At 36.2% G+C, this 18,861-nt stretch overlaps 1 protein-coding gene across 1 annotated transcript in view; it reads left to right on the top strand.

Annotated features, from left to right (window-relative positions):
* Rnf180 (ring finger protein 180) overlaps positions 1-18,102 on the top strand; it is a 222,570-nt gene extending 204,468 nt beyond the window's left edge. Inside the window, exon 8 of the mRNA XM_076856117.2 lies at positions 17,885-18,102. Coding sequence (XP_076712232.1) covers positions 17,885-18,084 — 200 coding nt within the window. The 3' untranslated portion in view covers positions 18,085-18,102. The remainder of the gene's footprint in view (positions 1-17,884) is intronic.
* The last annotated feature ends 759 nt before the right edge of the window (positions 18,103-18,861 follow it).

The raw sequence follows: 18,861 nt of genomic DNA, 5'->3' as shown, positions 1-18,861 counted from the left end.
TTATGTCAATCAAGTTTTGACACAACAAAATTCTTATGTAATATGAATAATACAGAAGAGTAAAATACTGTGCTTTTAAACCTTTTGTCTGTCCCAGCACACATGAATAAGAGACTAGGTCTCCTTTTTAATACTGGTTTTAGGACTCTCAGAATTAAGCTGTAAAGGATATTTTTTACAGAATTACAAAATATCTTTCACATTTATGAATCATAATATTCCATTTCTGATGAAAATACATTGCAAAGACTTGATTTGGGACATTCTCCAAAACTATGCCAGTTACTACTTATATTATCTTAAAGTCCATGCTTATATGCAGGCATTATTCATCCACCCAACAAATACATTGAGTATTCACTGAAAGCACAGGGCAAGCTGCAGAAGTAGCAAAAAATTAGTGAAATAACTTGTTAATAGTCTGTCTCTGAGAATAGATTCAAAATAAGAAATCCCACTTTGTGGTCTTTAGTAAAGATAAATTTGTTCCATATGCATAGAAAAAAAATCATAGCCTTTCTCCCCCCCCCCCAAAAAAAAAATGAGAGAAATCCTTCTGAGACAAAATTCTTTTTATAAAATAAAATTTAAGATGAAACAGAAGTAACTTTTTGGTTCTGGAATGCTGGTAATTTTTTTATGTTCTTTCTAAACCTGATAGCAACTTAAGAGATTTTCGTCACAGATTTTTCTTGCTCTTTGATTTCACTACAATTAATTTCTCCAGAGGGTTTTTTTTTTTTCAGTCATGTGAGAAACCAATCAGATTCAACTTCCTTTTTTGTCACCCTTTACTTGAGTTGACTTATAAGTTACTTTATTATTTTCAGCCAGAATTTATAGTAACATTGAAATAATTTTACCTGAACCGATAGATGCTCTGCTCCATATCATTCTAAACTTTTGAGATGCAAAGAGCACACTTTTTCCAGTACATTGCTGGTTGTTGTGGTAGAAGAAGGACCCCTGCAGCATCTTAAACCGATAAATGTTTCTACACATTAATGACACGAATTATTCATTAGACAGTAATTTTCACTGGTCATGCCTAATTTCCAAGGAGAAGGGAAGTACAAGTAAACCACATACTTAGACTAGAATATTTGTGAAGAGTCTTCAGTATATCAAACCTGTGAAATTTTTAGTTCAATTTATTTGAAAAAATGGATATACTGAATAATATTGTATAAAATTTACCAAAAATGACTCAAGAACTAGAATACATGAGTAAACCTCAACAACTCTCAAAGATATCAACTGGTATTAAAATCTGCCTCTATGCCTGAAAAGACTATATAATATAGACCCAAATGGTTTTACAGGACTAGGGATTAGTTCAGAGGTAAAGCATTTGTCTAGCATTTGTGAGGCTCTCGGTTTAATCCCCAGTACCAAAAACAAACAAACAAACAAAAAATAGTTTTTCAGGTTAAATTTTCCAAACCTCCAATGATTCTATTTTTATGCAAACTATTTTAGAAACTATAGATATCATAAGGTTACCAATATCAAAAACTGCTAAATGTCAGAAATTTTACCCCATTTGCAAGTAATTCAGGCAGTTTCATGTGTACTGGCAGAAAACACAAGACTCATGAGTCAGAGACAAAATGCATTTTCATCACTCACAGCATTAGCCAAACTGGCAGCATTTGTAATAGGTAGAACTCCATTTCCCACAGGGTATCAAAAATAGGACTAGATTATATCTATACATGATGTGGTGAGATACATTAGAGAACTCTGAGCTTACAAAACTCAAATCTTTTATGACAGGCATTAAATATACTATGTTCCAAAACAATGCACAAACCTGCCCTGTGTTACAAAGGGAGACCATTTATTTTCTGTTTGCTATATAAATACTTTTGAAAAGACAGTCTAGGACAAAGGCAGTTAGTACCTCTGCTTATAAGATGTATGGAGACACACACATCCATGGGGAATTGTTACCTAATATGTTTTATGAATCCAATAAAAGGTATTATAGGCTAATCTTCCTTTTATACATGCATAAAACACCGTGTAGAATATAACAGGCTGAGTCTATCAATGTATAGATGTCAATATGTTCATATAGACTTTTGTCTAGGAATGAAGGACTGATGAAACATGGGAAAATATCATTTTAATAAACTTTTTAAAAAATTATTCAACATTAGAAAAATCTAGTTGAATTCATCACATTAACAGATTAAAGAAAAAAACATATGAATGAACATCTTGATAGATAGAAATTATTTTGACTTTGATAATGAGTATGTAGCATATTGGCATTAGAATCTAAATCTTTACATTCCTTGAAAAGTATAATTTTCACTGCAATATGTTTTCCCCACTAGAATATATGTCATAAAAAATAAGACAGGGCAAAAAATAAATTAAGAATGAGGTATGTATCTTTACTTTAAAATAGAATAGTTTAAACAGACTAAAAATATTAGGTGTTGTTTTAACCTGGTCTTAAAACAGAGAAATTATCAGCTTATGACAAATAGGAGGTTATATGAAGTCTAGAGAAGTGAATTCCTTGTACAGAAACTTCTCACTACACTAACTCCAGTATACATATTTTTCTGGGATAACATGTTTGTAGATATTAAAATACATATAATGACTCTTGTTATAATAGTATTAGGTATACTGTCTCCTAGACCATGATTTTAAGTGGGGGTAAATATTTGTTCTTGGGAGACCAGAAAACAAACAAACAAAAAACAGACAAAAAAACAACCTTAGATATAACTGTGGATTGTGGCCCCCAGAAACTCAAGCCTACCAAACGAAATCCTTTCTCTTACTATTTATTTCTTTTATTGAAAACAAATTAAGTTTATATTATATTTAATTTAAATTTATTATTTACTTAAATTAAAAGAATTTAAAATAATTTAAATCTAACTTAATTTATCTCTGTAACCACTGAAACACATACACAACCTTTTTATTTTTTACTTTGAGTAAGATGCTTAGGGACTCCCTAAGTTGCTGAAGCTGGCCTCAAATTTGTGATCCACCTGCCTCCACCTCCTGAGTCATTGGGGTTACTATCATACATCAACACACCTGGCTAGATTGAGGCTCTTTATTTTTTTATTTTTTTATTGGTTGTTCAAAACATTACAAAGCTCTTGACATATCATATTTCATACATGAGATTCAAGTGGATTATGAACTCCCATTTTTACCCCAAATACAGATTGCAGAATCACATCGGTTACACATCCACATTTTTACATAATGCCCTATTAGTAACTGTTGTATTCTGCTACCTTTCCTATCCTCTACTATCCTCCCTCCCTTCCCCTCCCCTCCCATCTTCTCTCTCTACCCCATCTACTGTAATTCATTTCCCTCCTTGTTTATTTTCCCCTTCCCATCACAACCTCTTATATGTAATTTTGTATAATATTGAGGGTCTCCCTCCATTTCCATGCAATTTCCCTTTTCTCTCCCTTTCCCTCCCACCTCATGTCTCTGTTTAATGTTAATCTTTTCTTCCTGCTCTTCCTCCCTGCTCTGTTCTTAGTTGCTCTCATTATATCAAAGAAGACATTTGGTATTTATTTTTTAGGGATTGGCTAGCTTCACTAAGCATAATCTGCTCTAGTGCCATCCATTTCCCTGCAAATTCCATGTTTTTGTCATTTTTTAATGCTGCGTAATACTCCATGGTGTATAAATGCCACATTTTTTTTATCCATTCATCTATTGAAGGGCATCTGGGTTGGTTCCACAGTCTAGCAATGGTGAATTGTGCAGCTATGAACATCGATGTGGCAGTATCCCTGTAGTACGCTCTTTTAAGGTCTTCAGGGAATAGTCCGAGAAGGGTGCCGCAGTCTGGCTGGGCACAATTCAGGAGCCACTTGTCAAAAGAAACTAACTTTATTTTTAGAACCACACAAGCCAAACAAAACAGCTCCTCAGGAAAAAACCCTCAGAGCCCAACTGCCACCACCGGCTTCCCACAAGCCACACTCCCCAACCACCAGCCTCCACACCTCCCACAATCCTCTTCTTCTTGAGGCCGATTGGCTGGGTCGCATGGGTGGAGCCAAAAGGTCCCCCAATGAGCAGCTCCATGGCCTGAAAGGGCAGGGAAACAGCCCAATGAGCTTCACCGCAGAGGAGCCAATCAGCTAGATGTTGCTGGGGCCGCTGTGAGCCAATCATCAGCTGGCAGTCTAAAAGTTTGCTGGGGCCCCTTCAGCTCATCAGCTGGCAGTCTGAAAGTTTGCTGGGGCCCCTTCAGCTCATCAGCTGGCAGTCTGAAAGTTTGCTGGGACCCCTTCAGCTCATCAGCTGGCAGTCTGAAAGTTTGCTGGGGCCCCTTCGGCTGTGGCTCTCAACATCTCCCCCTCTCTGTTTAAACAACAAGCATGTGGCTTAGGGCCCGTGCCTGCCTTAGGTTGTCCAATAGTACATATGGTCCTTACCCATTATTGGATGAGCTGACCTCAAGGCGTCAACCTCCTGTCTTAGGTTGGTACCATAGTAATTGGATCTTACCCGTCACTGACTACCAGTCCAGTATACAGCCACACCTGTGTAGAGGTCTTCGTACCAGCGGGGGGGTGAGGTTCTTTGCCTCACCTCTGTTGGCCCCCAAATTTTAGCTGAACGATCATGATAAGCAGAAGGGAGGAAGATACACCAAGCCAGCTGACGGCTCCTTTTGGAAAAATTGTACCACCCATGACATCATCAGCATAAATACCCCAACACTACCAGAAGTCGCTGCACTAACAGATAGTTTACAAGTGAGTTCACAATGCATATAAGTGATACATAGTCCAGGCAAGTTCTGCAAGCAGTTCAGTGATGGCTATTGCAGAAGCTGTAGATTGGTTTTATTTTTGTCTTCATGCACTGGGATGAAGATAGGAATTCTGGCAATAATGGCTAAAGAAAAATTATATATCATTATATAACATTCCAGAAGGCACTAAAAGAAAACAATTTTCTTATTAATTTACATTGTCTTCACCGGCACTGGGATGAAGATAGGAAATCAGGCAATAATGGCTAAAGAAAAAATTATGTAACATTCCAGAAGGCACTAAAAGAAAACAATTTTCTTAATAATTTACATTATCTTTAAGAGAATTATTAAATATAATGAAAAGGAAAGGTGAAAGTAAACAAACAGATCTGTTAACCTCCTTTTTTGTTCACATTTTAAAACAATCCTCAACAGCTGTTTACCCAATTTAAATTAAACCATTTAAATCACATGAATAAAAAAAAATTATTTGTATAACATAATAGTAAAGGCCTTATAACTTTTTACAGGTGAAATCTCCATTGCAATGTTTAAAAACTCTATAGTCAAAAAATAGAACTGATCAGCAAAACATTAACCTAGGTCTGTATGAGCTCAAAAAAACAAAATATGGGAAAGGGCAATAATAAAATAGATATTGAAAAAAGCATTCTGGTTCTGTCGCAGATGTAAGAATAACCAAACTGGAGTTCTGGATATCACATCTTCTTTTTGGTCTGTAGAAATCGCTTTAGTTAATCTGTCTGGAATCCAAATCAGCTGCTGTTCTCCCTGTGGAAACACATAAACAGACCCCCGACTCCAGGCAATCACTGGGTCAGGACCTTAGTTAATCTCTCTGGAATCCAAATCGGCTGCTGTTCTCCCTGTGGAAACACATAAACAGACCCCCGACTCCAGACAATTACTGGGTCAGGACCTTTCCATTGTCCTGTTAGAATATCCTTCCAAAGTACCTTGGGCTTATGTACATTTTTTGGACACATATGCCTTTCCGCAGCACTAAGCCCTGATGAATCCAAATTTTAAAAGTTTAGAGTAAAAAGGGTTATTTTAAGTTTATCTTTGGGGAATATATACCCCTTCCCAATTCCTTTTTTTTTTTTTTTGCTTTAATAAGTACATTTTAATAGTTTGATGAGCTCTTTCAACTATGCCTTGTCCCTGTGGATTGTATGGGATTCCTGTTATATGAGTAATGCCAAATGATGAGCAAAATTGTTTAAAAGAGGTTGAAGTATAACCAGGGGCATTATGTGTTTTTAACTGTTTTGGAACGCCCACAGTGGCAAAATTTTGTAAGCAATGAGCTATAACATCTTTAGTTTTTTCTCTGGCATGAAGGGAGCCCATCAAAAATCCAGAAGAAGTATCAACTGTAACATGCAAATATTTCAATTTTCCAAATTCTGGCAAGTGTGTGACGTCCATCTGCCAAATATGGTTAGGTATCAGTCCTCTAGGATTGACTCCAAGATTAACTTGTGGTAAAAAGGTCACACAATTTTGACATTGTTTTATTATTTGTCTAGCTTGTTCCTTAGTTATTTTAAAATGCTTTTGTAAAGTATTAGCATTGACATGGAACTTTTTATGAAAATTTGTAGCTTCTTCTAGTGTAGAGAAAATATGTATGTCATGTGTAGTTTTATCTGCTAAATCATTGCCCAAACTAAGGGCTCCAGGCAATCATGTATGTGCCCTGATATGTCCTATAAAGAATGGATCTTTTCTGTCCCAGATTAGACTTTGTATAGTGGAGAGCAAAGAGAAAACAGTAGAGGAAGGGGAAATCCTACCAGCATCTTCAAGGGATACTATAGCATTAACTATATACTGACTATCGGAAAATAAATTAAATACAGAATCTTTAAACATCACAAAAGCTTGTAATACTGCATTAAGCTCTACCTTTTGAGCTAATTGTCTGGGTACTAAAAATGTAAAAGTTTGATCAGGTGTAACTATTGCTGCTGTACCATTATTTGATCCATCAGTGAATATATTTGGAGCATTCCTGATAGGTGTTTTTCTTGTCATTTTTGGAAAAATTACAAAATTACAGGATGCAATGACCAAAAAGACAATAAAGGATTAGATGGTAAGTGGTTATCAAATGAAACATTAGATTTGCACATGATTATTGCCCAAGTATTTAACTCATTAGCTAACTCATCAATTTGATTCATAGTATATGGAGTAATAATTTTATTGGGAGAAATTCCAAACACTCCCTTTGCTACTTTTATTCCTTTGAGTATTAATTGTCCTACAGCCTCAGGATACCTAGTAAGAATAGTGTTAGGAGAATAAGATAAATGTATCCATAATAATGGACCTTCTTTTTTTTTTTTAGGAGAGAGAGAGAGAGAGAGAGAGAGAGGGAGAATTTTTTGATATTTATTTTTTAGTTATCGGCAGACACAACATCTTTGTTTGTATGTGGTGCTGAGAATCGAACCCGGGCCGCGCGCATGCCAGGCAAGCACGCTACCACTTGAGCCACATCCCCAGCCCAATAATGGACCTTCTTGCCAAAATACTCCTGTAGGAATATTTTTTGTTGGTAGTACAATAAATAATAAAGGCAAACTTATATCAATTCTATCCAAATGCATATTTTCCATATATGTTTCAATGGTTTTTAATGCCTTTCTTGCTTCAGGCGTTAACATTCGGGGTGAATTTGGATCTGATGGACCTTTTAGGATATCAAATAAAGGTCCCAACTCTCCTGTTGGTATACCTAGATAAGGCCTTATCCAATTTATGTCTCCTAATAACTTTTGAAAGTCATTAAGTGATTTGAGTTGATCTACTCATATTTGAATTTTTGGTGGACAGTCCATGGTTGAGGATAATAGAACTCCTAAATAATTAATTGGAAAATTTAATTGTACTTTATCTATTGCTATATCTAGATTATAATTTTTTAATAAGTTTGTAAGTGTGGCATAACATTCTAGCAATGTGTTTTTAGCTTTGTGTGCTAATAGTACATCATCCATATAGTGAAATATTTGTAGTTCAGGATTTTGATTTCTAAGTGGCTGGATTGCTTTGTTAATATAAATTTGACACATAGTTGGGCTGTTAGCCATCCCTTGAGGGAGTACTTTCCATTCATATCTCTGATCAGGACCTTCATGATTCAGTGCAGGGATAGTAAATGCATAACGCGGACTATCCTCAGGATGAATTGGAATTGAAAAAAACAATCTTTAATATCTATAACTAAAACATACCAAGTTTTTGGCAAAGCAGACAATTGAGGAATCCCCGATTGAGCAGGTCCCATAATAACCATCTCATTATTAATGGCTCTTAAATCTTGCAATAATCTCCATTTACCAGATTTCTTTTTGATGACAAAAATGGGAGTATTATGGAGAGATACAGAAGGTTGTATATGTCCTTCTGCTAATTGTTGTTTGACCAGATCATGGGCTGCTTGTATCTTTTCTTTAGTCAGGGGCCACTGAGGAACCCATACTGGTCTTTCTGATTTCCAAGTAATTTTGATTGTCTCAGTGGCCCTTTCTGAAAATCCAACCCATGTCTGTCTGTTCCTTCATCTATTTGTATTGGTGCTGCTATACCTTGTTTTTTTGTTTTTCTAATCTTTTTCCTTTCCTAAAACCTTGTCTAGTCATAATAGTGGGTGCATTTTGGTTGATGTTATTTGTTAATGTCAAACCTAATTGATCTAGGACATCTCGTCCCCATAAATTTATAGGAAGATGATCCAATACATATGGCTGTATAGTTCCTTCACATCCTTCAGGATCCTTCCAATCTAATACCATTGCACTTCTATGGGGATTAGTCGCCACTCCTAGGCCTCGAAGCGTTTGAGTGGCTTGTTGTAATGGCCAATGTTTTGGCCATTCTTGACGAGAAATGATGCTAAGGTCTGCACCTGTATCCAGTAGCCCATTGAATTCATGTCCTTGAATATTTAGTTTTAGCATGGGGCGAGAATCTAAATTTAAAGACAGCATAGCCCAATCTACACCTGTGGAGCCTAATCCCTTGGAACCTCTTTCTACAGCACGACTGGAAAATTTTTCATGTAGGCTTGGTATTATTAGTAACTGTGCTATTCTATCTCCTGGTGAAATTACAGATATACCATTTGGAGAACTGGCTATAATTTTTATTTCACCTTCATAATCGGGATCAATTACCCCAGAATTTATCATAAGTCCTTTTAGAGTAGAAGAGCTGCGTCCCAATAATAAGCCTACTGTTCCTTTGGGAAGAGGTCCTTTTACCCCTGTGGGAATGATTTGAACTCCCATCTCTGGAGTTAGTACTGCTCTGGCGGAGGCACAGATGTCCAACCCTGTGCTCCCTCTGGTTTGTCTGATGAGGGATCTGATGGACAATGTGTCCTGGGCACTACCCTGATGAGGTTGCTGGGTTCCTCCAGTGCTCCATATATTTGTGGTTTTGGGCCCTGGAGCACTGGGCCCCCTTGTCCATTTTTTGGCAGTGGAGCCCGATGCCTTTCTCCACGATATCGTGGATAAACACTTGGTCCTTGTTCGTTTTTTGATAATGGAGTACCCTCTATGGTGGTTTGAGAACGGCATTCATTAGCCCAATGTCTCCCTCTGCGGCATCGTGGGCAAATACCCGGTATTCTACTCCTTTGATACCTAGTTTTGTTAAACCCTCCTCCTATGGGGCAATTCCTTTTAAAATGTCCTTTTTGTTCACAATTGTAGCATGTTCTTGGCTTGGCATCTAAAGCCTGTTTTACTGCAGCTGCCACAATTTGCCCTAGTTCATTAATGTCTCTGGCATCTAAAGCCTGTTTTACTGCAGTTGCCATGACTTGCTCTTGTTCATTAATGTCTCTACATAATTTAATATATGTGTTTAAATCTTCATGTTTCCATGGTCTAATGATATCTCTGCACCAACGATTCGCTTGGTCATAAGCCAGTTGTTTTATTAATAGCATTGCTTGTTCTATATTCCCAAAAACTCTGGTAGCTGTTTGAATAAGCCTATCTACAAATTCAGCGTAAGATTCATTAGCTCCTTGTATTATCTTAGATAATTGACCTTGTAAACCTCCATATTCTTGTAAAGTCTTCCATGCCTTAACTGCATCTACAGCAATTTGTGAATATATACCAGGATCATATGCAGTTTGTTGCTGCTGATCCTCATAAGGTCCCTTTCCTAACAACATATCTAGATTTCTCTGAGGATAACCAGCTGCTGCATTTCACCTAGCCGTCTCCTTGCAAAATTCCTCATTGGCAACCTTCCATAACAGGTATTGTCCTCCATTTAGCACAGCTTTACACATATTAGCCCAATCTGCTGGCGTCATGTTCAAGTTGGTAATGGATTCGACCAAGCTTACAGTGAAGGGTGCTTGAGGACCATAGGTTGTTACAGCCTCTTTTAGCTGCTTCACTGTTTTGAAATTTAAAGTATGGTAAATTCGCTGCCCTCCCGCCTCAAATACAGGGCATGTTAATACTTGAGATCCTGTCTCAGGATCCGAACTATCAACTGCGGGGGTTGGGGGCCTCCCAGCATATGGAGGTGGCCTTGTCAGTTGGACACTTACGTCCTCTGGTGATAGAAAGGTGTTAGTAGCAGTCTCCTGTAGGGGTGGTGCTGTTGGTTGGACACTTAAGCCCTCTGGTGATAGAAAGGTGTTAGTAAGAGTCTCCTTTTGTAACTTTCCCCCTGATGGCTTTTTCTGCTTTACACTTTCTTTCTCTGTCTGACTACCTTGAGAGGCCTTCTCTTTTACTTGAATCTTTTCCTCTGACTAGCTCGAGAGACCTTCTTTTTTACTTGAATTTTTTTCTCTGTCTGACTAGCTCGAGAGAGCTTCTCTTTTACATGAATATTTCTACTATAACTATAATACAACCCAAGAAGATAACACCAAACAAAACTGAAACAGAGTGAAACAAAATTGGAACAACAGAAAATCATTATAGCCTTTCTATCCTCCTGAAATGTCCATCCGTCCTTTCTCCCTATCTGTTCCTCAGATGCGAGCGGTTTTTCTTCCATCTTACACATCTCCAGGGACAGGCAACTTAAAACAAAAGTGAAGCAAAACAAAAGAGGAAAATGGCTCCCCACCCTCTCGCCCTGCCCTCAGGGGCGAGCAGTTTACTTACCCTCAGTCGCTCCCCATGCGAGCCACCAAATGCCGCAGTCTGGCTGGGCACAATTCAGGAGCCACTTGTCAAAAGAAACTAACTTTATTTTTAGAACCACACAAGCCAAACAAAACAGCTCCTCAGGAAAAAACCCTCAGAGCCCAACTGCCACCACCGGCTTCCCACAAGCCACACTCCCCAACCACCAGCCTCCACACCTCCCACAATCCTCTTCCTCTTGAGGCTGGTTGGCTGGGTCGCATGGATGGAGCCAAAAGGTCCCCCAATGAGCAGCTCCGTGGCCTGAAAGGGCAGGGAAACAGCCCAATGAGCTTCACCGCAGAGGAGCCAATCAGCTAGATGTTGCTGGGGCCGCTGTGAGCCAATCATCAGCTGGCAGTCTGAAAGTTTGCTGGGGCCCCTTCGGCTGTGGCTCTCAACAAAGGGCAATAGCTGGGTCAAATGGTGGTTCCAATCCCAGCTTTCCCAGGAATCTCCATACTGCTTTCCAAATTGGCCACACCAGTTTGCAGTCCCACCAGCAATGTACAAGAATACCCTTTTCCCCACATCCTTGCCAGCACTTGTTGTTTGACTTCAGAATAGCTGCCAATCTTACTGGAGTGAGATGGTATCTTAGTGTGGTTTTGATTTGCATTTCTCTGACTGCTAGAGATGGTGAGCATTTTTTCATGTACTTGTTGATTGATTGTATGTCCTCCTCTGAGAAATGTCTGTTCACGTCCTTGGCCCATTTGTTGATTGGGTTATTTGTTATCTTATTGTCTAATTTTTTGAGTTCCTTGTATATTCTGGATATTAGGGCTCTATCTGAAGTGTGAGGAGTAAAAATTTGTTCCCATGATGTAGGCTCCCTATTTACCTCTCTTATTGTTTCTCTTGCTGAGAGGCTCTTTAGAAAAATACCAGGTCTAAAAATATCTTTAAGTCTTCATTCACTGAAATATTTAATAAATTCTATAGTTTCAATATATGATATTCTGATATCTATATTTAAAGTTAACAACTTAGAAAAATCAACTCAAGTTTGAAAGAAAGTTACGCATCACTTTGTACAAAAAATAAATATCTTATTGATTCACAAAAGATACCCATAGTATGAAAAGCAAATATCAGCTAAAAGATAGATTTCTTCTTATAATAAAACTACAGGTAACAATAGTAATTATAGTGAAATAATGAAAATATAACTTTATTAAACATTTAATGTAGATCAGACATGTACTTGACATGTATTAATTCATTTCATCCTCATAACAGCCCAATGAATTCAGTATTTTAATTATCATTTTATAGTGGAACCTGTATTTAATCACTGGGGTTGGTACTCTGACCATTTTTCTAATGTTATAATTGATCTGATTCTTACCAAATAACAGTATTTATGATGTGTTTTTCATTTAGTCTGACTTTGAAATGAAATGACTGAAATTCCAAGGAATTTATAGTTTTTCAAATCCTAAAACACATTATAAATACCTGTTCACTCCATCCTCACCTAAAAAAATTTAAAAGAAATTAATTAGCCAATGATCATTATCAACTTTACCTATAAAAAACCTGTTTGGGGGCTGGGGCTCTGGCCCAGGGGAGAACTCTTGCCTGGCATGCAGGAGGCCCTGGTTTCTATCCCCCATAACTGCTGCACCAGCCTCCCAACAAAAATAAAAATAAAAACCTGTTGACTAAACCAGAAAGAGACAACATGTGATGCCAAGACTTCTGGCATCACATCTGGAAATTTTCTAATCAGTGTCATCTTCTCTCCCTCCTCTGCCAGGAAAGGAAATTAGCCCTACAAGGATACTTTTACAATGAAAGTAGTTATGCCAGGATGAGAATAATGGAGCTGCCCTGGGGAAACCAGCATGTATGGTCATCCTATTTATAATGATTCATCTTTTGTACCTTATCTACTCACAACTCTACTGCTTTCTGTAACTATACAATTCATATTATTACTCCTATGATCAAAACAGCTGAAATTTTGAATTTGAAGATGCTAAAGTCTATATATAATACCTGTGCACAGACAAAAAATCATATTTTTATAATAATTTCCAATAACAATGTTACTTGATCTCTAGTCTGTATTAATGAAGAAGCTTTTAAAAAGCATATAAACTGATGCTGGGAGCCATCAGCCAAGTAGGTATGACAAATTCCTTGCCAGCTTACTCCCATGCTGTCTAGTGGAAGGACTTCTGAAAGGTGACCTTGCTCAAGGACCAGGGCAGGATCCGTGTTTAGGGTGTTCCCCCTTTAGAATAGGGCGGTTTAGCATAATAGGAGATTAGGGTGTTCCCCCTTTAGAATAGGGCAGTTTAGCATAATAGGAGATTAGGGTGTTCCCCCTTTAGAATAGGGCGTATCCTGCTGCTGAGTTCCTCTTGAGTGCTTAGGGTCAGACAGTATATTTTGGGAGACAGAAGCCCATGCGAAGTGGATTTGGGCAGAGTAGTGGATTTGGGCAGAGTAGTGGATTTGGGCAGAAGTGGATTTGGGCAGAGAACGTGGATTTCCCCAGAACGTGTTTGTAGACAGCCGGTGTGAGTTCGGGAATAAAGAATTGCTGTTTGGATCTACAAGCTGTGTGGAGACTCGTGATTTGTGCCCAGCCAGAGACTGCGGCAAACTACTTTGAGAATATTTGTGTTGACACATTAGAATAACATTTAAATATGAGAAAAACTCTCTATATAGGTCCTTTCCCCTTTCCTCTTCAAATATTGACTGTAGTTTTGAAAACAGTAGTTTGGTAGAAATTCTGTTAGGATTGAAATTCCCTTATGTAGTGCTCTCCCAAATAGAATGTCCAAGGTTAGATGCAAATCATTTCATTGAAATGTGGAAATATAACATTAAAATTTTTGTGTATATAAATAGAAAAATATAAATTTCTGTAATATTTGCTGAAGCCTGACACTAACCTTCTTACATGTCACCATTGTATGTAATGTTAGCTGAGGAGAAACTGGAAATTAAACAACACAGAAGGACTGACTTCACTAGTTTGCTTATTTTCCACATGTTGCAATATATTGAACTTTATAAATGCCAAGTTAACTGGATTGTATTATCTAGTTATAGCTATACTACCATCACAACAGGATTTAGGCAGAATCATGTAAAGAAATCAGTTTAAAGATAATACTAATAATGTCATCCAACAAAAGTAAAAAACAAAAATGGTAATTTGGCTTTTTGTAAACTATAAATATTAATAATTAAAAATTAAATCAGTGCAGATAAAGCCTTTGACAAAACTCAGCACCCATTCATGATTAAAAAAAAAAAACTATTGAAGAAACTAGGGATAGAAGGAAACTACCTCAATATCGTAAAGGCTATATGCAGCAAAAAAAAAAAAAAAAAAAAAAAAAACCAAAGCCAACCTTATAGTAGATGGGGAAAAACTGAAAGAATTTCTTTCAAAACCTGTAACATGACAAGGAAGTCCACTCTCACCACTCCCCTTTAACATGGTATATTCTAGCCAGAGCAATTAGGCAAAAGGGATTAAAAATAGGAAAGAAAAAGGTCAAATTATCATTGTTTACAAATGATATGATTCTATACTTATAGATCAAAAAATGCCACCAAAAGACTAGTAGAGCTAATAAACAAATCTAGCTAAGTAGCAGTTACAAAATCAACCTATAAAATTCAGTAACTTCCCCATACACTACAAATGAATCTTCTGAGAAGAAATCAAGCAAACAGTCCCATATACAATATTCTCCAAAAAAATTTTTAAAAACCTAGGATTTAAATCAAGGCAGTAAAAAACCCCTACAATGAGAATGATATAAATTGAAGACGACACAAAAAAAAGGAAAGACTTCCCATGGTTGTGGATAGGCAGAATTAATATTGTTAAAATGGCCATACTACCAAAAGAAATATACAGATTCAATGAATCTGTATATTATCAATGACATTCTTCACAGAACTAGAAAAATGTCTTAAAATTCACTTGGAAGAAGAAAATACCCAGAATAGTCAAAGCATTTCTAATTAAAACAAACAAACAAAAAAAAGCAACGCTGGAGGCAGCACAATACCTGACTTCAAATTATACTAGAACTTAGTAACAAAAACTGCTTGGTACTAGCATAAAGAGGGACACAGACTAGTGGTAAAGAATAGAAGACACAGAAACAAACCCACACAGATACAGTCATCTGAACCTTGACAAAGGTGCCAAGAACATACATGGAAGAAAAGACAACTTTTTTAACAAATGGTACTAATTATCTATACCTAGAAGAATGAAACTAGATCCCTATCTCTGACCTTGCACCAAAGTCAATTCAAAGTCCTCAGAATTAGACCAGAAAGTTGGTGATTCACAGAGAAAATGTAGGATCAACATTCCAGCATCTAGACATAGGCAACAACTTTCTCAGTAGGACTCCTAAAACTCAAGAAATAATGCCAAGAGTTAATAATTAGGATGGCACCAAATTTAAAAGCTCTTCACAGTAAAGGAAACAAGAATGTGAAGAGAAAACCTAGAGAATGCAAGAAAAATCTTTCCTAGATCCTCGTTAAACAGAGGATTAATATCTGTAATATAAAAGAATTCCAGAAACTTAACACCATAAAAACTTTATTCACAAATAGGCAAATGAATTAAACAGACACTTCTCAAAATAAGTAATACAAATGACCAACAAATATATGAAAAAATGTTCAGTATCCCTAGAAAGCGGGGAAATGCAAATCAAGACTACGCTGAGATTTCATCTGCACTCCAGTCAAAATGCCAGCCGTCAAGAATAAAAATAGTAAATGCTAGAGAAGATATGGGAGAAAAAGGAACAACTTTATACTCTTGGTGAAATTGTAAATTAGTCCAACCACTATGGAAATCAGTGTGGAGCTTCCTCAGAAGACTAGAAATGGAACCACCGTATGAACCACCACCATCTATATCACTCCTTGGTATTTATCCTAAAGAATAAAGTCATCATAATATAGTGATACATGCATATCCATGTTTATATCAGCACTATTCATAGTAACCAAACTATGGATGGAATCAGCCTAGTGTCTATCAAAGGCTGAACAGATAAAGAAAATGTGGTATATAAATAAAATGGAGTTTTATTCATCCATAAAGCAAAATTATATTGGCCAAATTATATTGTTATATTGTGCATGTGAATATGAAACAACAGATTCCACTATTATGTACTACTATAATGCACCAATTTTAAAAATATGGGAAAAAACAAATCAAATATGCTAGGAAGTCAGATAAAAACAATTAGATATTATCAAAAACCTATTTGAAATTTATATTCTAAAATATCACTAATTTATTTTTATCTCATCCTTTCATATTTTAAATATACATAATACAAATGAATATAATAAAATTAAACATATATAAGCAGCAAAATGGGAATGTTCTTGATTAAAGAGGTTAGACTTTAACCATACTGATGCCCAGGTGAGTCTGAGTAAGCAGCCTGATGTAGAGCATACCATTTAACATTACTCAATTATTAAAATGGAAGAAACAGAATTTCCTTCCAACTAAACTCTCATAGAACCTTTACCACCAGATTTACTAGGATATGCCAGAATTAATTTTTTTTCTGCTCAGTTTATTGTGCTGTCTCATTCTTATACTAATAAACTCAGAAATTCTTAAAAGTGGGCAATAGATAAGAAAAAGGGGTATTTTAGTCAGCTTTTTCACTGCTGTGCTGTAAAGGTCCAACCAGAAAAATGTGGAGGAAGAAAAGTTTGTTTGGGAGCTCATGGTTTCAGAGCTCATATGATGATCAGGAAGCAGAGAGAGACTCCATGTGTCAGATACAAATATATACCCCAAGCCACACCGCAATTCCACCTTCTCCAACCATACCCTACCACTCAGTTACCTTTCAATTAATCCTAATCAGGGGATTAATTCAGTGATTGGGTTAAGACTCTCACAGGCCTATCATTTCTCCTCTGAACCTTCTTGCATTGTCTCACATGTGAGCTTCTGGAGGACACCTCACATCCAAACCATAACAAAGGGTTAATAATGAGGTTATCACACAAGAGTGAGATCCTAAATAGAATAAGGAATTTTTAATGTATGTATATTCTTCCAAAATACATTCTATTATCATGTAAAACTGAAAATAAAAAAGAATACATCCTAAAAAATAACAATAATCAGGTTATTAGTCCCTAGAAAATCGAATTTTGTTTTTTAAATGCCTTAGATATTTTATGTTGATCAACTAACAAAAACAGCTTACCATTGAGGAAGTTTATACCTGAGCTCTAGATAATTAACATCTAACTACACAGAGGAAGAAAGCCCAACATTTCACAAGACATAACATTTCTCAGAAATTTAAGAAGGGACTATACTTTCAATATTTGCATTTTATGTACAAACCAATCTCCTACAGGGACCTTAAGATGAAAATTAAAGCTAAATTTCCTTGGAGTTCCATACAACATGTATTTATTCATTCCTAAAACAAAAGACATTTTTCTCATATTTGCTCAAATAACCAGACTGATGTTCTCAAAGTATAAGAACACAGGTTAAGCTGATGATTGGAAGTTAGTTATAGCAGTTGTAATACCTGAAATTCTAAATGTTCTCATGTTAAAATAGTTAATTTGATACACAAATTTTGACATGCTCAGATGGTATAGATGAGAAATCTGAGACCTAAAAACATGAATAACTTTACCCAAGTAAATAACAGAACTCAATTAGTCTGCTGTTCCTTCCCTTAATACGCTGATCTGGAAGAGACTTTGGATAATTGCTTGTAATTAAAAAAAACCACTGGGAACATAACCTACCACTCATGAATCAAAATATGCTTTGCTCATGGTACTGTGTTCATAATGCAGCTTCCTTTCTGAGCACTTATCTGAATTAAATGAGGTTTAAAATACTTTGTTCATAATCTAGGTTTCCACAGACGGACAGCTCCAGTTACAAGAAGGCAGTTCCCACATGGTGCACACAGGATGGATTACCTGCACTTTGAGGATGACAGCCGTGGATGGTGGTTTGATATGGATATGGTGATCATCTATATTTATTCAGTGAACTGGGTCATTGGATTCATTGTTTTCTGCTTTCTTTGCTATTTTTTCTTTCCGTTTTAGGAATTGTCATACCTTACTTCAGTGGAACAATCATAAATGTTGTAAACAATAAATGCTTAAACATTTTTAAAATGTGCTTTGAAGTTTTTATAATGTTGCATTATATAAATTGTTGGTGTTTATAGAAGGCTTGAAAATAATGGATTTATTTATTAATGTTTTTCATGTAGCAAACTTTATCCAGCACAAAGGAACAATGCACTGTTAATTTCATAGTTCATGGGTTTAGGATTTGGAGGTCTAATTTTACAGTGTCACTTATGTTATTTTGATTGTAAAGACTGATTTTTCCCTCCACTTAAAAATAGTAAAAAATGCAAAATTAAATGGTAATCTGGGTAGATAGTATCTTTATTGATAAGATATTTAATCAATGATTTATTCTTAGGCAAATGATATGCATCAAAGATAAACCATATTCTCTGGAAACTAATCTAACAGGGTATATATTCCAGTTTGGTTTCCAATTATCTGTACTTGTGCCCCGTTCTATTACCAAAAAAAAAAAAAAAAAAAAAAAAAAGAACCAACCTGACTATACTTTGTACAGACCTAATAATAGCTTCAATATGACATTTTTAATTATTATAAGCAACAGATTAGTAAATACAAGCAAATAATGAGACTTCCCCCACCAATAGATAGTTGGAAAGCCATATTAACACTTCCAATTTCAGGTTGAATCACTTGAAGAAACAAAAAATATTACTGACTTTTAGAAGAACAATGCATGTCCAAAATGTAATTAATTTAGTGATTTATTTAGCAAATTGTCAA

The sequence above is a fragment of the Callospermophilus lateralis genome, chromosome 5, assembly GCF_048772815.1.
Source record: "Callospermophilus lateralis isolate mCalLat2 chromosome 5, mCalLat2.hap1, whole genome shotgun sequence".
In the NCBI taxonomy this organism is placed as follows: Eukaryota; Metazoa; Chordata; class Mammalia; order Rodentia; family Sciuridae; genus Callospermophilus; species Callospermophilus lateralis.
Note: the sequence above shows the minus strand (reverse complement) of the source record. Positions and strands in the feature narration are given on the sequence as shown.